At 40.9% G+C, this 24315-nt stretch overlaps 1 protein-coding gene across 1 annotated transcript in view; it reads right to left on the bottom strand.

Annotated features, from left to right (window-relative positions):
• bmpr2b (bone morphogenetic protein receptor, type II b (serine/threonine kinase)) overlaps positions 1 to 24315 on the bottom strand; it is a 71504-nt gene that overhangs the window by 20846 nt on the left and 26343 nt on the right. The window contains exons 2-6 of the mRNA XM_079464654.1: positions 23125 to 23304; positions 20348 to 20521; positions 4576 to 4686; positions 3922 to 4013; positions 3549 to 3779 (exon numbers count right to left, since the gene is read on the bottom strand). Of these exons, the coding sequence (XP_079320780.1) occupies positions 3549 to 3779; positions 3922 to 4013; positions 4576 to 4686; positions 20348 to 20521; positions 23125 to 23304 (788 nt within the window). The remainder of the gene's footprint in view (positions 1 to 3548; positions 3780 to 3921; positions 4014 to 4575; positions 4687 to 20347; positions 20522 to 23124; positions 23305 to 24315) is intronic.

Below are 24315 nucleotides of genomic sequence, written 5' to 3'. Positions count from 1 at the left end.
CGCAATGCGCTTACTGGACACCCCACGTACAGGTTGGGTCTTTCTCCCGGTGTGGGAGCGCCTGCAAGTTCACCACCTAGTTCCCAAAGGGAGGCGGCGGAACTTTGGGCACGTAAGTCGGCCGGGGTCTCAGGATCAAGGCCCCAAGAGGGTACGGGGCGCGGACGAGGCCTTAGCCCCTCGCGCCCTAGAGGAACCTAATAATCAGGACATGCCGCACCAGAGGCTCACCTGCAACTGGTACGTGATAACCGCGACAGCGGGTACCCACGCTCCAATGTGGAAGGGGAGATTACTCCCCAGCCTCTCCTGCAATAGGACAGCACGTTCCTGAGCGAGCAATTCCGCGGGTCTTCTCCTCGAGAAGAGCACCAGGACGAGAAGGGGCGCCACTTTAAAGGCATCCAGCCTTGTGGGCATGGCCCTTGCCTCAGTGATAGTCTCCACCACTGTGGGGGGTAGATCATCCAGGAACTCCTCGTCCCATCCAGGAGCCAGACCCAAAGGTCCGGCTCAGTGCCACAACGTGCCCATCCCCTGTGAGTAGGCCCTTCGCCAGGGGATTTGGCCAGGGGGAGTTGTCGTCAGGAGTATTAGCTCCGAGGACCAAGTGTAGTTGGGCCCGTAAGGCGCAACTAGCAGCACTTGATACTCCCTTCCCAGACCTTGCACAGGAATTGCGCAATGAGGCTCACTGGGGGGACGCGTACTTCCGCTTGTCCAGCGGCCAGCTGCGCGCTAGGGCCTCCGTGTCGAGGGGGGGCCTCGTCCAGGGAGTACCCAGCGGTACTGGGTGGTGTTCAGGGAGGCAACAGGTCCCCCTGTGCCCGCCCAAACCACACCCAAGCCGGCCCGCAGGGGTGGAGTCGTCACTTCCCACGAGGTGTCAACTGACGAGAGAGCGCTTGGCTGTCTGGTTCAGGACACCCGGTGGGCGTGTGACATGCAGGGGCTTTTCCACCTGCTGTCTCCACCAGGGGTGGAGTCGTCACTTCCCACGAGGTGTCAACTGACGAGAGAGCGCTTGGCTGTCTGGTTCAGGACACCCGGTGGGCGTGTGACATGCAGGGGCTTTGCCACCTGCTGTCTCCACGGGAGGAGGCGTTTGGGCGAGTTGCGATGACTGCAGTGAGCGAATGCCAGCCTGAGGTTTAGTACGCTACGCCGGTCGTGCTGTCCGGGCCAGTATGCTGGCTCTGCACGAGAGGCCGGAGCCTCATCAGTGCAGGCAGGACAGCTAGCAACTTGAGGGCAGTGATATGCCAAACGCAGGCAGGGGCCCGTCCAGCGACCCGACACTGCGCGCCCGTTGCACACCGCACCCGCACTCCGTAGGGAGGCGTCTGTCGTTACCACGACCGGCCTCAAGACCTGCCCGGGGTTAGGATGCGACGGCAGCAGGCGTAATGACGATACGCCTACTGCCAGTGCGCCACGCTCTCCAGGGAACTCATCTCTGTAGTCAGTGCTGTCACGGTCCCATGTGTGTCAACCCGAGGGGGACAGGCCACCCCCGAGGACACCATGCCCAGGAGCCTCTGAAACTGATTTCAGGGGACCGCTGGCTGCTGCCTGAAAGTTCAAGCAGCTCAGCGCTGACTGTGCGTGCTCGTGAGCGAGCACGCCATCATGGAGACAGTGTTGAGTTCTCTACAAGGAAAAGGGGAGCTCTGCGCCAGGGAGAGCTGCTCATTTTCCCGGCTGACCCGTTACTGACATGCCAGCCCCTCGACAGTGCCGAGGGAACTGGACATGAGAGTATGCGGTCAGTTGTCATGAACCACTCCTGGCATCTGACAGACACCAGGACGCGCTTCTGCGCCTCCTGAACGGCACCCTTGCAAAGTGCTGCTCAAGGTATGCAGCGACCCCTGGTTTTGGGGATGAAGAAGTGCGGCTGTAGAAGCCACTGGACATCTCGGCCGAGGGGACGGTTCGATCGCCTTCGCCAGAGGGGTGGCAGCCCCGGCCTGGAGCACGGGAACATCCCTGCCTCTGCTGAGGTAAGAGGATGCCCGAAGTCCAGGTCTTACTGAACTCCTTATGCAGCTCGGTAAAACCTGGCACTTGAGCCGGGCAAGGCTTGGAGGCGCGCCCGGACCCAATGTGCAAAGTATCCAGCCTTGAGCGCCAGGGCTGCGGAGCACCACAATCCGACACTCACGGCGGTCCGAACGAGCATGGCTGACATCTTGACGTCTGCTCTCACCTGTGCTCGACCTCCCGAGGGAGGGAGCTTCAGGGAATTGCCAGAGTCTGATGCCAGCAGGTCGCGCTCCGGTGTTGCAAGAGACACCTCATCTCCACGGCTCGTGTCCGAGCGCGTGGCTGAGGAATAAGACGGCTTAGGACCATCCTTGGGGAACTGCTAAACAAGCGAGACGGGGCGCGAGCGGTCCGCGAGCCGGCCGGCTGACGGATTAACGCTCACGATAATCCCCACATCACCCTCGCTGCTCGCCACCGCTGACGGCAGGGCCGTAGCCGCTGTGGTCACAGAACGGGAAGCAAACGAGGTGGTGGCTGGATCTTGACAGAACCTAGCCACCGTGACGCAACGTCTGAATAGCCATCCGCCCGCAGTGCGAGCAGGACGAATCCACGAGGCTGCCATAGTGGTCGGACCCCCGAACACCTGCGGCAACCACCGTGTCCGTCCCCGTCCTCGATGAGTGTACTGCACCCAAGAGATCAGCGGGCAATGCCACGCTGAGGAAATTGCTCTTTTAGAAAAACACCTCTGGAACTGCCAGGACGCCCAGGGGAATCTCCGCTGCATCGCGTCGTAGAATTCGGCAATTCGAAGAATGTCATCAGATGCGAAGGCTCCGAAGAACAAAAGGTGAATGAATGAGCACGCTGGCTCCCCTTTTATACCCGGATATCCGGGGGCGGAGCCCGGCATGCAAATTTCATTCGCCAATTTCATTGGCCTTTTCAAAATAGTCAGAAGATGATAGGTTCTCAGGGGCGAACCCCATCTGTCGGTTCGACACAACGTCGAGAGACCGACAGAAAGGGAACTGGAGTTAAGGTGTACCTTAAGAGTCTTCATAGCGCGCTAAGAGACAACATTATCAGGAAATGCAGCCCTGGTTTAACCAGATTGCAGGTGCTAAACTGCTGGGTGCCAAAGTCATGCAACATCACAGTGAATTCACTCCTTATTGGGAAGCAGTCAGCAACTTTATCTGGAGTGCAATGCTCCATGAATCCAGACAGAGTGAAAAAAGAAAAGTAATATGTTGAAAGAGAAAGGGTTGAACAGGCACCAGCTAACACACAAAGGTGATATCAAAGTGTCTCTTCTGGTGCTGCCTTCTGGAAATTCATCTGAATCACAGATAAAAATATCTACCTAGATAGCAGCAAGACATTCGATTCCACTCCTGACTTCGACAGAAATAGTCAAGAGAAACCAATAAAGTAAAGAGATGAGGAAAAAAGTGCATATGAAGGTAAAATGTTGTAAAAGCTACGAAACCGGTCACCAGTTTTGTATCACATAGAGCAGAACAGAAATCAAAGAATAAAGTGCCTTTGCTTACATGAGGGTAATACTCCATGACCAGCAGGTATTCCATGCGCCCATCTCCTGTGAGGCGTTCATCACCGACGATGAAGCGAGCAATGTTTTCATGCTCCAGAAGAGGGATTCGGTAGATGGAGCGCTCATTAACAAAGTTCTGTCGGTTGTTGTATGTAAACACTTTTACAGCAACCGGACGTTCGTCAAGCGAGCCCTTATAGACAGAACCGTAGCGCCCTCGACCAATCAGCTGCGAAGAAAATTATTCAGGTGTGAATTGTAGCAGGTGTTCAACGAAAAACAAACACAGATGGTTCAAGTTCATTACAATGCAATGCATAATCAAGACATGATCCTTTCTGCATGTGTTTGGTAAATGAAACAATACTCACCTCTAAAAGCTTCAAACTGTCTAAATCCAAAGAGGGTTCTGATGGTGCTGCCTCTATCATATCCAAATTGTGCAGACCCTGTTTACACTCACCTGTAATATACACATGACAATTCGGTTACAATATGATGGGTCCTCTATTCTCGAATAACCAATCACAGCTGGAGGTCGACCGTTTTGGGTCTTTCTCTGGCCGATGCCAATTTTTAGAAATCAGGCAAGCCGATGGCCAATATATGGGGCCGATTTTCTTTTTCCCACCTTCATCTCATAGAATCTAATTAAGTAATAAGAAGTGATACAGAATATGGCTTAAATTAAACATTTATTGAAGACATGTCTCTTCAAATCCATGCATTGAGTAAGATTGAGTAAGTGTTTATCGCAGGGTACAAGATAGCAGTCTAATTCAAAGTAATAATACATTGCTCAAAACTTTTATGCACCTTCTCAAACTGTTCTGACGCATGCTTTTTGTTTATGTTTGTTGGCAGACACTGCTATTAGACAAATGGTCCACCAGTTCCACAACAACGCTAAGCTGCTCTGCTCATAGATGCACCTGCCTGTTAATCGGCCTAATTTGCAGCAAAATCGTCCGATGACAAGTAATTAAAAAATCAATCGATCTCAGCTCAAGAGTACTGTGTCTTACCTATCATCATGCGATAGCCAAAGAATAGCGCCACAATCAGAACTGCCACTATGGAGACAGATGCCAAGGCGATGAAAATGGCCTCATCTCTGTGTAGTGGCTGTTGATCTTCTGAAGGAAGAGAAAAAAGCCAAGTTAATTTTTTATTTCACTGAAAGTCAATATATATAATTGTCCCCCAGCTAAAATATGCAATTCATCTAGTGTACAGTTTTGATGCAAAGAAAAAAATCACATCTGCAAATTCATCTGTGAGTCATCAAATTGTCTGGTCGGTCACATCTGTGAACCATGAGGCTTCTGCCTCAAAAATCCAATTAAATCCACAACTAGCTTTTTGATTCTTTTCAAGCTTTTCATGCACCATTTTCTCACATGTGATACAGACACAGCCTTGCATACACGAGAGCGAGCTTCAAGAAAGAAAGCTGAAAAGACAAAGATGAGTGGGACACAGCTATGAGCTTCAGTTTCAACCAAAGAGAAAATCTTAAAAAAGCAGTACAGCCACTTGAAAGTCAACACACTTTCACGGACGAAATGACGCTAAGACTTGACTTGAGATGAAGCAGGGCTTGACACATCCTGTCTGCTCACATATTTCATTGACTTTGAGAATCAATACACATGGAACTCAGCGGAAAATATGACGTTAAGCTTTGATGCGTTCATCTGCAACAGCAAGGATGTCGGACAACAAAAATCTACACTATATACAGTTTGTATACAGTTTGCAAAACTAGTCGAACAAATACAGACCACCCTCTCAAGCACTGCACACTTCTCATTTTGAGGTGTACCCTCTCAGGTTCACTGCAGATGCTGGAATCACATGCTCAGAAAGGCTTGGATTTCTCAAGACAGATCAATAAATATGAAATTTAAACCACAGCAGTGCGTCAGGCTGTATACCGGTGCTCACTTCTGGAAAATAATCCCACAACACACACTCAGGTAGAGCCACTCACATTTAACACTCACAGGATCAAACAAATAAAGGCATTTATAGATATCGACATAGGGAAAAAACTCTGCCATTCTCACATAGACACTGTTTACATGTCTTGGAGCCGGCGGAATTCAGCTCGGAGGCAGAATGTCTGAGCATTCCTCCCTCTACCAGACTACATGAACAATCCTGTTTCACTTCCTGTATATTTGTCTCCATCATTAGAGCTCGCCTTTTTCCTGTTTGTTTAATAGTCTTAAATTTTTCATTGTTTTATTATTTTTCTTATTGTTTTATACATAATAACAAACAAAAACTTACCGTGATATTACACTTTGGTGTTGCATTTACATTTATGCATTTTGGCAGATCCAAAGCGACTTACAATGCATTATACTATACATTTAGTTCCTGACTATGTGCAATCCCCTGTGATTGAATCCATGACCTTGGCATTGTTAGCGCCATGTTATAACCACTGAGCCACAGGAAAGCTACAAAATATTGTATCATTAAATGCTATACATACACAAACATAGCAAAAATACAAATATAAATGTAATGAACTTCAAATAACAAGATCAAATTTCATTCTTGCATAGAATACCATATGTTTTTGTTATTTACCATATGTTTGGTTAAAAAAATAAGAACTGATGGGACATTTAGTTAGTTAGGTTGAACTTGTTTTAGTATTATTGATGTTATTTGCAGTAAAAAAAGGAGAATCAAGCTTACTCAGTAGTTGACATGAGTTGGTCATGAATTCTTCCAATATTTTGTTATAATATGATTAAGTACATTAAATAAGCACAATGCAGTCACTTAAAATAAACCAGGATCAGCTGACTACAAGTAATTGAATACACATAAAAAATGGCAACGAAAAGTAAGGTTAGCTCAACAAAATGTGTATTCAATTATAGTACCAAGAGGTCCGGTCTTTATATTTTCTTCCAAACGGAGGTCCGGACACTATGTTTTTTGAAAATAAATAAATATTTAATCAATTTAGCCCAGTTGAATATATATGAAGAGTTTTGTTCCAAAATTAGATAACTCCAAGGCTGGAGACATATAGAAAAATAAAACAGACTGACAGATACAAATACTTTAATATTGCTGCATTTTGTTTACAAGTGTGTGTCCATTTACCTGCTCTGCATTTTTCCACTACTTTTGTTAAAATAAGCACGTGTCTGCTGCTCTTCATGCTGCGCGTCTTGCGGGAGAGAAGCAGCGCACGCAGAGCGGAAAGGGTTCAAATGAAGCCATATTACCAATTGAGGATGACTGCTCTACAAGGTCTACATTTGAAATCCATACTTTTCTGTTTGGTAAAGTTCTATGGTATTAGCATCAATGTGTTGTCAACTATATCGTCATTTGATTTTATAGGGGTCCTTTGATTTTATAGGAGTTAGTTGACATGGTACAGGCCTCCACAGACTTTTTGGGATTAGCTCAACCAAAAGCTAAGCTTCTTTGCTGTTTCGCTCTGTATCACCATGTTTGTCTTCATTCGTCCTGTAGTTAAATCACACATAGAGCTTATCTTCTGTCCTTCATAGTCTCTGAGACAGTGCATCTGGACAGATGCTGTTTCCCTGGGTAACCAGAAACTAAATAAAAAAAACCACTTATTATGCCTGGCAACTATGTATAGTCACAGCCTTTCTGCTATTAAAGAGCCAGATCACCCAAAAATGTATATGTGGTCATCATTTTTTTCACTCATGTCATTCAAAACCTGTATACGACTTCCGTGGAACACAAAATGTGTCCATACAATGAAAGTCAATGGGTTTGGTTACCAACATTCTTCCAAATATCTTCTGTGTTTTGCAAAAGAAAGTAAAATTGGTTTGGAAAGACATGACGATGAGAAAATGATGACAGAATTTTCATTTTTTGGTCTGTCGACGTACCTTTTCTGTTTGGAAAGAAAGGAGACTATGGAGATGTGGTTTGTAATGTGAGGGTTAAAAGCACAAAGAGGAAAAGCAAGAAAAAAGTCCTCAGAATTAGTGTGACTGGATATAAATCAGAACTTTGCTTCACATCCTCCTTTACCAAGTCAAAAGTTACTGTGATGCACAACTTAAAAATATTTAAAAGGAAAAGTTAACAGTTAAAGCTACTGTATGTACAATATCATATGATTTAGACTAAAGTGCACTGAATGTAGAATATAATAAAGTAAGATCCCAAATTACATAAGTGGTGTGCAAACTTGTTATGGATGTTCCCACATTCAGATTAAAAGTCATTTAAGTCAAATAAACAATTTATGAACTGAAGCAAAACAACTAAGAGACACTTCTACGCTAATGCTGGAGCTATTTTTGGTTGTGATTTTGACCCACAAATCTGTGATTGTGTTTTGTCTTCCTGTTTGTTTCCCTGATCCAGAACTATAGACAATCCATCACAATCACTCCATGTATAGTCTATAAAACAGATAAGTTTATTCATTAAAATGCATAAAGAGGGACAAATAAATCAAGTCTCCCATGTGCAAAACACCTACAAAAAATATTTTAAATAGCAGTGAATAGCGTAAATCATTTCCCACTTGGGGACTAAACACCATTTTTTTCATGGATATTTTCCAACAGACAAGCAGTGACATCTTAGATATTTATTACATTCATAATATGAGGCCCATGTGTGTGAGAATTTTACAGACCGCAAGCGCATAGACACCGGGGATTCATTCATGTGCGGAAAGCCTTTCATTCAACCATTACCTCAACAGGACTTAACAATCATACCTGAATCTCCCACCGCTGAGGACAACAAAAGTCTCTCTGTGGGAATTCTCTGGCCTACATTCAGCTTTTCGCTGCTGGATGCCGGAGAAGAGAAAACTACAGTCATCTTCTTCCAGCCACGTGAAACTGCGCTTCAATCTTCTGTTAAGTACTATTCATATCAGCACTTACTTTATGTGAGCACACAAGTGGTTTCTTTGCCTCTATATACTATGCTCGTTATATATATATACATATATATATATATATATATATATATATATATGTTATATGTATATTATTTAAAATAAACTGAGGTGTTTTTAAGCAAGGCTAACCACTCCTGATAATATTTCTTTAGAAAAGGAAGTGACCGCATAAATGTTCTGTAATATACAACATTGCATTTAATTCGGACATTTTAATTTCATAGACAAAAATCACACAGTTTGAATATTTATGCTGCAAAATAATATTTCCAGTTTTCATCAGCGATTTGTGATGTTATATGTTGCATTGAACTTGATTTGAATGAGCTTTACAAGGTAATTTTAGGAGCACTGTCATTTCACTACAGTTTCTTTCAGCAAACTCATTTTCATTTTTCCAATCACTCTTGCTATTGACTGTGTAAAGGTTAAGGTTAAAATAGGCAGCGCTAATGAATAAATACATTAAAGGATATGAGCAGATGTTTGTTCGCTGCCAGACAGCTTATTAGCACCATAAAATGATGCAGCCACAATCTGGCAACCCTCATGGGGAATTTTAAGGTATGGTTCCCGTAAAAATATTATTGCTTATAATTTATTCAACCTCACGTCACAGTCCAAACTGGTGTGCCTTTCTTTCTTATTCTTTCGAAGAAAGTTGGTAAAGTAAACAACACTGGCTTCTATTGACTTCCATTGTATGGGCACACGACCACAGAGACATTTCTCAAAATATCTTCTTTTGTGTTCCACCAAAGAAAGAGTCATATACAGGTTTTGAACGACATGACGGTGAATAAATGGTAACAGAATTTTTATATTTGGGTGCAGTATCCCATTAATTTCTACAGATAAACCAAAACCTAAAAGTAGCTTTGCATGAAGCACAAACATCTAGGCTTACATTTTACAACGTTTATCTGCCAACAAAACTCAGTGTATTTTGTATGTGAAATGCAAATAATGAACTGCAATATTTGCGTGTCAATCATCAAAATAAATAAAATGGTTGAATTCCAGATAAATCAGGAATATCAGTTTCAGTGGGACACAGAGTCTTTTCCTCCTTGACTTTTCTCGTCTTAGTAACAGTAGCTGTACAGAAGCTCTTTGATACTCCTATCATCCTATCAGGAACACACTTTCCGGCAGTTAGCAGTTTGGCAGCAAGCGAGTCAAAAAGGCACTTCCTCTGTGGATAACCTAGTCCTTTCTCCCACATTCACATCCTGCGTCTTTTTCTCTCATCCCATACGATTGGCTTTAATCCACTCGTCGCTGATTCATTTAGGAACAGCGTCCCTCTTTCTTCATTTCTTATTGACTGCTGTGTAATTCCTGGCTGTCTGAGCCCACTGCAATTCAGCCCACTTTGACAAATAATCTCACAGAGAGCCAATGGATTTTCAAAATATGAGGAACGGTGACAAAAAAACAGCGATGTGAGCCAGACTCATTTACATACGTGAGTCAAAATGAAGGAGATTCCACAACAGTGTGGGTGTAACCATTTGCTCAACGTTTTTTAATGTCGGCCATTATGATTTTGATCATGTCTGGAATCAGGATACTGAGTTTGGGAGAGCGAGAGGGAAAACTGATTATTTGACTATGCTGCAAGAGTATCTGCATTTACACACCGTCCACACCCACTCTGCTCCACCGGTGCCACACAAATACAGAAACAAGAGCTTTGCTTGTTCCAGGGACTGGTTAAGACCAAGGTAATCTAGCTGGTTAAGATAGTGAACCTAGTCTGAATGACAGTATAGTGTATGAGCATCCATTTGTGAGGACCAACACAACATATTCTGTGGTGAGTGAGAAGGAGAGAGTATGAGGAACGGGGTAAGAGGTGAAGTAGTTTAAAGTTGTCAAGCATTAAGTTTCAAAGCGTGAATTAAGTGCAACACAGCACCGGGGGTAACACTGTAGCTTGACACTTCTGTCAGCCTCAGATGGCATGTCCACAGACTACCCACAGTCCCTACACCCATAGACTGATGTGTACTGCACCGACTGTTTTTATCAGTACAGCTTTGAACACAATTGTGAATTTTCTACATTTTACTGAGTTTGTGAATTCAGATGCTTTATAATTATTAAGAAATGTGTTAGCAGCAGACAAACCCAATCTTTCAAAAGCTTTCAGTTTGTGAAAGAAATCTTCCTTATTACTATTGGTTGGACAGAAATTCTGATCAGATTCTAAAGCTGTGTCTGAATTCGATTGGATTAGTACAAAGAATAGATTGTTTAGTAAAATGGTACAGTTCATTTTCACCTTATTATAGTGAACGGGTGTACTTTGGATGTACACTGAAAATAAGAGTGCATTGTGGGTAGAAAGAGTGAACGAATGTATGGAATGAAGTAGTTTCGTACACCACTACAAAATGGCGGACCCTCGATATAGTGCACTATATAGGACATAGGGTGCAGTTTCAGACAGCTTAAAAGTCTACACACATTTCTGCTAACTGTGCCAACGGGTAAATGGTACACAATGCAGTATTGTTTTAATTGCTCATATGTCATTTAAATACATTTATAAAAAATAAATAATATTTGGACCAGATTTCATATATATACAGTACATACAGTATATTTGCCATCATGTAAATCATATTTAAAATACAAGTGCTCATAGAGAGAGAATTTGTAACTATTGTGGCTCTAAGGGCAAATGTGAACACGATATTTATAATCATGGTTTATAAAGGAACAGTTCACCCCCAAAATATTCTGTCATCCTTTACTCACCCTCAAGTTGCTCCAAATCTGTATACAGCACATTTCTTTTGAACACAGAGGAAGATATTTGGACGAATGCTTGTAACCAAACAGTTCTTGGCCACCATTGCTTAATACAATTCTTTGAGTTGTTGAACAAAAAATAATATATTTTGAAGAATCTAGGAAAGCAAAGATTTCTGGGGCACTTTTTGCTACCATTATAATGTTTCCTACTATGGTGTCCAAGAACTGTTTGGTTTCAAGCATACAAATATCTTTCTCTGTGTTCATTGGAAGACATTTACATTTATTCATTTGGCAGATGCTTTTATTCAGTCATGACCTGCTGGCACTTTTGAACCTGCAACCTTCTGATCACAAGCCCAACGTTCTAACCCCCAATGATAATATTTTCCCAAAGATTAATATTTTTGCTTGAACTGTTCTATAATGTCACTGTTACAGTCTTTCTATAAGGGCAATAACATTTGCAAAAATGTCATGAATTTTACCAGATATGTTACCTATATGTACTGTTTTTGTTGTTGATTTCTTTGAAACAATGCAACATTGTAAAAAAGCACTATACAAATAAATGTGAATTGAATTGTCAATACTGGTTTACTACTTGATATCTTTACTCCATGCATTTCAATAAATTAGGGAATAAAATGCGGAAGAAACAACAGAACAATCAGGTTACAAAATGGACAAACACTGAACTAAAGCCCTCACTGAAATAAATTGAATGCCCACTTTAAACTTCCTGGTTTAGATCAGACGCAAGGGGTCTGTTGAACGGCTAGACGTCTGTAGACCAATGTATAGGCATGAGCTCAGGTTTCTCACAGCAGATTGCACATCTGTAACCTTGAACCCTTCGACCTTGGATCTGTTGACCTCTACGACCCCTGTCACAGAGAAGCACATCTGGGGTCCCTGGTGGAGAGAGTGCTGACAAAGCCATGAATCAGAGACACATATTTATCTCAGCCCATCACCACGAAAGCGGTCATTATCCCATCAATTAAACTGACTGTCATGTTCCTCCGGACGAATTAGTCTGACAGAAAGAGAACATATCCTCTTGTTCGGCTTATGGCACACTGTCTCAGATTGTACTCCCTTAATGAGCATCTTAGTGGGTGAAAACAGAACACTATATATACGGCCACACTGTCTCCTTTATAATTTGTGAATGTGCGTGTGTATATCACTCAGAAACGTACTCTACACTAATGCTCCAATTTCACACAGTGTTAATTTATTTTTGAAAATGCACACGTACAGTATGTGGTAACAGTACCCAAATGGATGCCAAGAGGTAACTGCACATCTGTTTTAATAACACAGACATCTTTTAGGGACTTCTATCGACTTTTGGAAGTTTCTTTCCTTCACTGTAAAGCAAGAAGTCATGTACCAAGCATTCAGCATCTTGCCAGGCCTTCACGCCTGCGTTTGCATGCTCATATAGATTGTGCTCCTTACGGAGCATCTTAGTGGGTGAAAGCACAATGCCTTATCTCCATAACTTTCTAGCATCCAGAAGGATTTCAATACTAATTCTGTTAATTTGTTCCTGCCAGAGGCACATTTGAATAAATGATTCTCTACACAAAAACAGAATCGAATGCTCAAAGTCCCTCTTCAGGAATCTTATATGATAATGAGACAGTCCAGTAGCGGTAGCCACCTGTCTGTTATTAAGTCAAGGTGAGTCATGGTGAAGGCAGGTACATTTCCAGCACTCTGCCATCTCGACACATGCTCATGCTCCAAACACAAACACACGCAAACATGTCGCATATGTGCCTCAATGTCAACATACATCAACATGCATCTGCAATAAACACAAACATTTATATTCGTACATATTTTAGATTTAGGCATTTGGCAGCTGCTTTTATCCAAAGTGATTTACATTGCATTATCCTAGACATTTTAGATAGGTATCTGCAATTCCCTGGCATCCAATCCACAACCTTGCATTGTTAACGCAATGCTCTTACCACTGAGCTACAGGAAAGCTGACAGCATATGACAGACCCTTTTATCTCAAACAACTTACAATCAATTCACATTTCATCATGACGTGTTGACAACAGGATGATTATACATTTAATTTTATAAAATATTATTTACAATTTTACAAAATATTATTTACAATATTACAATATAATTATGTACACTGTATAATAAAATTGCACAGATATTGTAGTTAATTATGTTCTATGTAATTGAAACTGAAAATGTTAATATCCATTTCTGTATATACACTTATACTGTATGGGTAGTTCTCTTATAAATCTCTTATGCTATTCTATATGATAAATGGAAAAATTAATAATGTAAAACAATATAATATTAACAGTTTATGTTCTAAATGTTTGCTATGTCTCACAGTCACAACATAGGACACATGTATGATTTATTCTTCATGTACCTGTATATATTTATTCTCTCTCATGTCGTTCAAAATCTTTATATGACTTATTTCTGTGAAACACAAAAGAATATATTCAGAATTTGCAAAAATGTCTCAGTGGTTTTGTGTCCATACAATGGAAGCCATCTTAAATTTTTGTGCTCTGCAGATAATGACATGAGGGTTAGTAAAATATGAATTCTAATTTTAAGGTGAACCTAGACTGTAATGGAAAGTTTAAAGGAACAGTTCACCCAAAAATCCAAATTTTGTCGTTTTTTACACGCACAACGTTTTAAGAACTTCCTGTGTCTTCGGAACACAAATAAAGATATTTTTTATGACAACCGTGCGCTTTCCAGGCCTCCTCGTAGAAACATGGTAATTCTCACTGTCAATGTCCAGAAAAGTACTAAAGTAGACATTGTTAAAATGGTCCATCTGATTATAGTGGTTCAACTGAATTTTTATGAAGCAACGAGAATATTTTATGTGCGCAAAAGAAACCAAAATGACGACTTTAATCAACAATATTCTTCTCTTCCATGTCAGTATACGACGCATGTTCATGAGAGCACCACAACACTTACGCATCTGGGCTGTGCAGCGAACGCTGCTTGGCGCATGCGTCTGCGCTCATGCATGCACGAGAGCAAATGGGACAAATCAAACAAGATTGAACTTGATACTAACACGCCTTATTTTTTTTAAATCAATTTTACACACACTCTGGTTGTGCATTGCTTTAATATATTATTTTTGTTTAGTTTGATTAATATTATCGGCTGAGAAAAACAAACAACATAAACTACAGCGGTGTGCCACTAGAAAGCAAAGAATTTAGACAAGCCTTATTTATGCTGTGCACCTATGAAACCAGAGCAGAGAGGTGCATAGAGCACCATACCTGAGACAGGAAAGCAGACAGGTTAATTTATGGCCAGGGGGAAGGGAGTGGAAGTGAGATAGTGATAGGGGAGGTAAGAGGAGGAGATGTGTAGCTGTGTACTGTATGTGTGAGATCATTCCCCTTCTGCAATTACAACAGCTGCCAAGGTTAATCTATGCCTGATCGATCAGAGTCTCCCCACAGTGTTCAGCTTCAGAGTCTGCACTGACCATCTAAATGAAGCAATGTGTATACATGTATGTGTAAGGAGAGGATCGTTTTCCAGCAGGTGCACGGCTCACAATACACATGATGTACAATCTCAGACAGCGGCATAAAAGTGGCCCAAAGACCTGCAGCCTTCTGCAAGACAACAGACCTGTTTAGTGTGATGAGAAAAGCTGGCATGAACATCTGCAAAGGTTTTGCATATTAAAATAAAAAAGCGCGGTACATTCCCTATATCATAGGGAATATCATGGTTTACATAGTTACATTAGTGTGACAGAAGTTTAAAGTACATTACACTATTTCCAAAAGACAAAAATAAAGAAAAGTTAGTATTAGTATTAAAATCGAATCAAACAGATATTATAAAAATATCGCAATACTACAATGGTTTGCAACAACTAAATCATGTTGATATGTATAGTCAAAGGTTTTAGGTTGATGCAGATAGCAGTGAGACTGACATGAGACAGACTCTGTTACATATGATTTAGTTATTGCATTTTTTCTTCAATATCCCAAGTACCTCACTATTTTTTTAAAGTGATTGTACTTTAATTTAGGATTGTCTAACATTATGAGTGTCTTTCGATGTATGATAGTACAAAAAAAACACATTTCCATTTAGTTACCGATTGTCAAATTACTTCTTTTGGCGTTTTTTCTTGTGGATAAATTACTTGTTTGTTGTCATTATGAAATTTATATATTAACAAAGTCCGTTTACAGAAGTCGTTCCACTTGGCGGCCATGTTTGCAATGCCTCTATTTCCGTCACAACAAGACTACACTCCTATTCTAAAATCGCTGACAAAAATCCCAATCAAATAGCATATTGCTGATAAACAAATAAACCTGATATCAACTCTACCACAAACTTTGTTTCCGTAGCTTCCTAATACTCCTAAAATACAATTTTTTGCATTCCCTCCCCATTCATAGAACCAGTGTGGATGTTTTACTATTATTTAGCTTTTACATTAATTCTTTGTACTCAACTACCAACATGATTAATTCTGGGCAATACTGTATTTTATTAGTCATTGAGTTTTGTTCTCTGTCCAATGACATCCATTTTTGCGTGCAGTTACAGTGTACTATGATGTTAAAACAGCTGGCCCACACCACAGGCTCATTGCTCATCACAGTCAGCAGGTAAGCACACACCCTCTCAAACACACACAAATATCTCTCCAAATCTCTATAATGAATCCAAAGTGCATGTTTGATGAATGATATAAACAAAATCTAAATAAATGTGGTATTTAACATGTTTTTGTACCTTATGCTCTCTTTAGTTAATAAGATTGTCCCAACATTAGTAAAGTGTCCCGTACACTACAGAGGCTGGAAAGCTTTTAAAATACATTTTTCAATTTGGAACACAATGTCTTTCTATTTGAATCACCACACGATCATAGAGAACTTCTACGTGTGTGCTCCTCTATAGGATTAAAGGTGAAATAATTTCTCCTTTCAGCCTATGGTTTTATCAATACAAAATAAAATCCTGTTTACACCAAATTTTTGAGTGTTGTTGTTGTGCAATGTTTTAGTGAGGCTGAAAAGCTTCCATAAATTGGTACAAAAACAAATGAGTCACCACAGCAGCAGCTTTCCAAATGCACAGAGTTTGCTGAGGAAACATTTCGAAATCTCTCTTTCACTTATCTATAAAAAACCTCTTGCATTCACAGAATAATACATCCGGTGCCGGGAATTCTGTGTCCGAGTGGTGAAAATATTGCTTAATGGATTGTTTAAACAAGCGAGAATGTCGGCTGCCTAGTACTTAAAGAAAAACACATCAGAAACGTGTGTGTGAGGAGAGTTGGCCTGAACGGAGGACTTCATCAATACATATGAGTGTCCATATGAGACACAAGGGCTACATTTTACTCAAGGCTGCAGATTCTATTCGCATACATGTGCTGCAGACTGCCAATGCGACCTCAGTGAGAACCCTGCCGCCATACAGCGTCAAATAAAACGTTTCAGTGCCGTCATAGGATACAGAAGATGCAAGAGTGCTCTGCCTAGCAACAAGCGAAAGATGCAAGACTGTATGATTGAGTCTTTAGTTCTAACATTCTGGGGCCCCTTCACGCTGACACCCAGCTAACCGCAGGGCCTCCTTCCATGCATTAATAAATTAACGCTCTCATCCTTTCTTGACAGATTAATCTGAATGCCGTCATGTTAAGTTGATTTCCAGGGTCAAGCTTTAAAGTTATGCATTCATTAAGCATGGGCTTTGAAATGCCCCAAGCTTTATTTTTTCATCCTTATTCTCTAAATAAAAACTCAAGGTTATTCATCTAAGAACTCTGAAAACTTGTTGAAATAAAATGAGAAATAGTGAGAGGGACTTACATAAAAATTATCAAAAAGGAAAGCTATTCTGTGGAAAAGAGGGTTTGAGCAGTATGGCTGCCTGCTAATAACACGCTCCTGCTACATTTGACAGTCGTTGATTTTTTTTCACTGCATTGTTCGGTTGCGTATTCGGTGTGACTGAGCTCCATTCCATCAGCAGGGTCATCCGGCACTTTCTTTACAGACTCTCTCAAAGGAAACTCACAAAAGGAGATAAAGAACTGAAAGACTGAGTGAGAGAATAAGACTGAACAAAGCATGAAAAGCTGCTCATGTAGCTAGGTTGGTACATCGTCATGCTAGCAACGCCAAAATAGTTTCTGTCAGAAGAGTTGAGCTATAAAACAAAAATGCTATATATGTAACCTACACGGTAACCTATGACTTTAACAACATAGGAATTATGATAGAATTTTGTTTATTTTATATTTTTAAAGCATGATTTTGCATACTGAGGTAAGTGCCCCTTGCAGCATTGTCACATCCATTATGGTCCATAGTTTTTAAAAGCTAATGGAAGAACAGCACTGGACCTTATTTACCATCATTTGGTCCAAATAAAGTACTGCATTGCATTCTGACCAGGGCTTGCCAATTTACCAAACAAATCTAAACATTGTCTTTTGGACTAGAGCTGCGAAAAAAAATCTGATTTCTAGTTGTATTGTGGCCATTCCAGCCCAGTGTCTGTTGAATTTCAACAAAATCAAACCTCAGGACAGACACAAAATACAGAGCATCTTTTCTGTTATTTTCACCTGTTTGTCCAGTTTTCATTTTCTCCAAACAAATGCAATAATAAACAATATTTTTATAAATAATTGTTAGTAGTTCACAGAATGATCGATTTACCTAAACACTGTAACAAGGTTCAATAAAAGGAAGGACGTAGGCGGGAACCGGTGAAGGTAAAACAGACTTTTAATAAAATAAACAAACAAAAAAACGAAAGTAAAGTGCCGGCAGCTCCCTCACAGTCCACAATAACACACCCCACACTGACGTTAGCTAGCCCCGCTCTGATAGCCGCCAGTCCAGAGTCCGCTTGCAAGATGCCTACTACGCCAGAGCTAGTGTCAGCAGTCGAGATGGTCGCCATACCAGTGTCAGCAGTCAAGATGGTCGCCACGCCAGAAACTTCAGCCATTATGAAAGCCACAACTAGACCCCAGTCGTCATGAGTGTTGCGTCTGAGGACTTGAAAGGCTTTCACTAGGCGTTTGAGGCTGGCTTCCAGTTTGGCAGACCCACCTATGATGATGGTGAGAGCAGCTGGCATTCCAAGTCTTTCAGCGGGGGAGATTGTTGAGGTGTGTTGTCTGTCTACTGTGCTTCCTGTGGTAGCTACAGCTCTGTGGTGTGTGGTCTACGCTCCTGTTCCTCAGTCTTCCCAGAGGTTGCCTCAATCCATGAACCTGAGTCTAGTTTAACCCAAGAGTCCACTCCTGAGTCTATTCAAGTCCAAGAGCCCATTCCTTAACCAAGTCCAGTGCATGACTCCACCCCTGAGCCAAGTCAACTCCAAGAATCCGTGCAAGTCAAGTCAAGAGCCAAGTCAAGCCCAAGCATCAGCAGGAAAATCTACTCCACCCGCTCTGCCTCTGCTCTAGTCACCGTACTCTGCCCTGCCACCACCACACTGGCCGCAGCCTTCAGCTCAGTCAGCTCTGTTCCTGCTGTGGCCGCCCACTAAGCTGCTGACTGCACCCAGGCCGCCGTCTCCAGTTCCATCAGCTTTGTCTCTGGTTCTGGCCTTCAGTTCTCCTGACTCCTCCGTGGCCTTGGCCTTCAGCTCAGCCAGCTCCACCTCCTGCTCTGCAGAGACCGCCCCCTGCTTTGCCAGCTCTGGCCTGGCCTCCGCCTCCAGGTCAGTCATCTCTCCGTCCCCTGCTCTGCCAACTCCGCCCTGGACACCTGGCCCTTCATCCTGCCCCCTGTTCTGCCTCTGCTCCACCACCCACCTGGACCTTTTGTTTCTTAGGAGCATCTGGAATCCACTCCTAAGGGGTGGGTTCTGTCACAATTTAGATTGTTGTCTTTTAGTTTTTATTGTATTTCCTGTTTTATGTTGTAGTCTTTTGTAGTAAAATCTTACAGATGTTTCTTGTTACTGTATTAGTTCTCCATGTTTTTAAACCCAAGTGTGTTTTTGTCTAGCGTAAGCTCTTCGGATCTATACAAATCACAAAAGAATAAATCACTTCTGCAATCGCAAAGACATAAGTCACAAATCATAAAAGTTGAGATCACAATCATGAATCATTTCAATAACAATTGTAGCTTAAAATAGCTCACTAAAAAGATCATACATAGTCTTAAGTAGTCCCTTAAAAGAATCAAGAGATGCAGCAGTTCTGATTGAAGATGGCAGTGAGTTCTGAGAAAAATACCTCAATCCCATAGTTTTAGGTTTACAATGGGGCTGAAAGCTCTTAAGTGAATCAGCACAGCGGAGAAGTGTTACAGTGCAACCAGGTTACACATATATGCAAGTGCCAGCCTATGTACTGCTTTATAAGCTAAGACAAGAACTTTTAAATCAATCCAAGATCGTACCGGAAGCCAGTATAGTTGAGAAAGTACAGGAGTAATGTGTTCTCTTGAAGACGTGAAAGTCAATACATGAGCAGCAGAGTTTTTATATATTGCAACCTCTTAATAGACTTTGCTGGTAAACCTGAAAAAAGTGAGTTGAATAAGCTGGTCCAGAGAACTACCTGTTTCAGTTCTTAACACTACACAAATGTTTGAGCAAAATTCAACTAACATATAACCGTATACGATTTTTTAACAAATATCTTTAAGATTTTAATATAAGATTTAAGATTAAATAAATAAAAACTGAAACTGTAAGTGCTTCTGGAACAGTGTTTATATCTTGCAAAGTGGTTTATGGCTAAAGTGCTTAAAAACATAACAATATTAAAGATTGTATATATAATATTAAAAATATTCTGAATATACAGATGCCCTAAATATGAAATTTAAATAACAGCATTTCGTGATTAAGTTACCAATATCACATGTGAAGACAGTAACGAGCAGATCTCTTAAAATAAGAACATCACAGAAATGACCGTGAATGCTGCAGGGCCAGTTCTACTTAGCCACAGCAATCTAATATGGGCATTGCCGCTCAGACTAGGGCGTGGAGGTTTCAGATGCAGATCAGCTCTAGCGTTTGGTGTTTGAAGGACTTACGGGTAGTGGTGCTGGTGGGACTCGGCACCCAGTTCTCTGTGAAGTTGACGTTGCACATGTTGGTGCTGCAGCAGCAGAATCGGTAGGTGCCGTTCTGGATCTGTGATGGCGTGGTGGTAACCACGCAACGGTCGTCATGGCAGTCCTGCTGGTCGCTAATGTAAGCCCAACAGCCTGTGATAGAGATGCAGATGGTGTATGAGTGAAATGAAATGAAACTGAAATATAATGGCTGTAAGATAAATCTTGAGGAACCAAGTATGTGTTTTTTTGGACAGGGGTTGAAGTTTTGCCTACATTGTGAGAATAGAAAAAACTTTTACATTGTTGGGAATAGAAAAACAAAAAGGCCTGATTTTAGAAGTGAGGTACAGAAAATATGATTAACATGACAAAACATATATGGGTGTGTGTGTTTATTTTGCTATACTTGTGAGAGGTAAATTAGTATTAGAATGTATCTGCAAGGGACGGAAAACTTGTAAACCCCTTCAACCCCTATGACCAAATTTAAAAAACAAACATTTGACATATTGTCTAAAACTTACCAAATATAATCACTTATATTCAGAGCTGTACATTAACTTTTTTTCCACATAGCACCGGTGCAACAGAGGCTTAACGTTTTGTAGCACAGGTCAAATAGTATAATATATAAAAAGCATGTTTTTGTAGAACAAACTACAGTTAGTTCAGAATGCAGCTGCCAGAGTTCTAACCAGGTCCAGAAAATACGATCACATAACCCCAATCTTATCAACCCTTCACTGGCTACCCATTAAGTATCGTATTGACTTTAAAGTTCTTTTAATCACTTATAAAGCCTTAAAGGGTTTAGCCCCTACCTACCTAACAGAGCTTCTATCACACTACAACCCATCACGCTCTCTAAGATCTCAAAACGCAGGACTTTTGATAATACCTAGAATAACTAAATCCACCAAAGGAGGCCGAGCTTTCTCATACGTAGCACCTAAACTCTGGAATAGCCTTCCTGATATTATTCGAGGATCAGACACACTCGCCCAATTTAAATCTAGACTAAAGATGCATCTTTTCAGCCAAGCATTCACTTAATGCAACATATGCTAAATAAACCACCAGGAGATGCTGACATTAGATATTATTTACTAGAAAAATTTAATTTACTATATAAAACACCATGTAGCGTGTTTTACCCTTTTTTTGGGGTTTTTATTTTTCCCCTGTAAAGCTGCTTTGGAACGATGCAAATTGAGGAACGCGCTATATAAATAAAGTTGAATTGAATTGAATAAAAAGCGCAGTTCATTACATAAATAGGAAGGTAAATGACAAAAGATGTTACATATAGATGGATAAATTAAGGCCATATCAATTTTACTTTGCAAATTCTTTTTTCCTTTTAAGTTGTTCTGAGTTCTGTATTTTCAATGTTTTTTTATACAATAGTAAATACATTTGACCTTAAAAAAACTTTAGTATACTATTTTATGATATAATAATAATTTATGATAGTTTAATTCTTGGGTACTACAGTATTGTTTAACCACACTATAGTAAATATTAAAGTATACTATAGTGTTTACTGCAGTTTATAAATTTACAACAAAATTTATTTTTCATCTGGTTCAAATTAAGCTGACTTTTACTTTGGAAGGTCGTCTCAAAGACTTTGAGGTTCAGTGTGTTTGACAGTGGCTTCACTCAAATAGTGAAACGCTTGTAAAATAAAAGTGGAAGAAGTTCACATGTTCATGTACTCGTATAGTGAGATACAGACAAATCCATGAGTGTCACGCTTGTAACATGTTAAAGTGTGCAGCTTGTTCACTCGTACACACGCAGAACAAGCAGATCCTATTTATATAGTTCTATGTCCTTCTATGTTTTCCCAAATCGCGCAGATCAGAGCTCTAGATAAATGGACTCAATGCAGCAGGAAAACAAGTTTTAATCTAAACTTAAATAAATAGTTGTGCACTAATTTGTTAACCTCACACACGAACAAGCACAATTACACAAACAAGCGGCTCTGTCTAATGCACATTCAAAACTGTATCACACGCGTGCTCACTTTTAAATGTATTCTTAGCACAGACCGCTTTTTCCGTGCATGTTTATTATTTTAATATTTTTATAAAGATTATACGTAATTTCTTTTGGATGTTTTGTAACTTCAAATACCTAAAGCTTACCCAGATAAGAAAGGACTGTGTTCGAGTAATTTAAAGGAACACTCCAGTCAGAAAATAAAGTTCTGTCATTATCTACATTATTTATCTTCAGACCATTACAAACCTGTAATGCATATTTTATAAGAAAGCTGCAGCAAAAGTAAATTACTCTGTGAATTTTCATTATTATTCCTTGATTCGGACAAAGGTCATATAGAGCAGGTGTTTTCAAACCTTTTCATGCCAAGGACCCCAGAGACACAAAGTGTTTATTATAAAAATAAATAGTAAGTGTGATATTATTCTTTTAATCGTTAGACAACATATTGTTTGAAGAAAATAAACTTTTAAATTGACCAAAAAGTTGACATTATAAAACGGTCAGTTCTGGTGTTCTAAGCCGTTATAAAATACCCAGTCACCCACTGCTTCTTGGGGCTTATTGATTTTGTAGTAGTTTACAACTTTTGCTGTCTTTTGTATCTCAAACATTTTCTGGGCGAGATAGAGAGTAAAAAATGACAGGAATTCTTCTTTTTTTTCTTTCAGAACAGCACATGTAAAAGTAAGCTCCTTACAAGTATGTGTTATACTGTATATAAGTTTGGGTATGCGTGTGACCTTGTTTGACGAGGCGGATCTCTCCGTCGTGTGTTTTCTCCCACAGGCCATAGCAGCGGCTGCTCTTGCTGCACAGGATAGTGTTATTTTCTCTGGGTTCCCCAGCCACACTCTGTTCATCCACTTGCTGATGTTGGTCATTAGAGGCACACTCCCTCTCTCTCTCCTCGCTCTGAGCAGCTGCAGAGATACAAAAGGGGAAAGACAGATGAGAACGTACACTTCCTGTAGATTGACATACAGAACACAACAAGGAAAGGTGATCATTAAAGGCATATTGTAGTTCACCCCAAAATATAAATGATTTCTTAATTTATTTACCCCCATGGCATTTCAAACCTTTATGACTTTCATTCTTCTCCAGAACATACAAAAAAAGCTATTTTGAACAATGTTGGTTACCAAACAACACTGGATTCTGTTGACTTTCACTGTACAGACACAAAACCACTACAACATTTCTTAAAACATCATCTTTTGTGCTTCACATAGAAAAGAGAGTCATACCAGTTTGGAATGACATGAGGATGAAATTATGACAGATTTTTCATTACTATCACTTTTAATATACCAAAGTTACTTTAATGCAAGTAAGGCAGCCTCTAGGCAGACATCTTGGTAACAGACCAAAGCAGCTATACAACTATACAGCACAACACCTGGAAGCTGCACATGCTGTTAACTTGTGCACAGTACACAGAACTCCACTGCAATGCTTTGTGCAGGTCAACATCACAGCAACACATGAAGGGAGGAGAAAGTGACATTGCGCCGCGTCTACGTACAGAAAATGTTCAGTGAACACAAAACAGTGATGACTAATAAGGGCCCTAATCGACAGGACTGCCCTCATTTCCATGAGTAGAGCCAGCGGGGCTGAATTCTGCTGTCGGCTGATGGCAATCTCTCCTGCAGCTGGTCTGCGCTCACCTCGACTGTATCCAATGAATTAATCCTCTCTCTCTCTTTCCGGCACTGTCATGCAAATTGAGAAACCGAGAGAGAAAAATCATAATGGCACTCGTTTAACAGGGTTGGTGAAGTCTCTACAATTGTATTCAGTTCGTACAAGCGTTTGGGGAGGACAGAAACCCCCAAGTAGCATCATCTCTGGTCTCAAAGTTGGGACAGAGAGAGAGAGAGAAAATTGCCGCTGTATGGCCCAGGGGGAAGCTTTGTCTGGTGCTCTAC

The sequence above is a fragment of the Barbatula barbatula genome (genome assembly GCF_947034865.1).
Source record: "Barbatula barbatula genome assembly, chromosome: 9".
In the NCBI taxonomy this organism is placed as follows: Eukaryota; Metazoa; Chordata; class Actinopteri; order Cypriniformes; family Nemacheilidae; genus Barbatula; species Barbatula barbatula.
The sequence above is the reverse complement of the archived record's forward strand: the minus strand, read 5'-3'. Positions and strand labels throughout refer to the sequence as shown.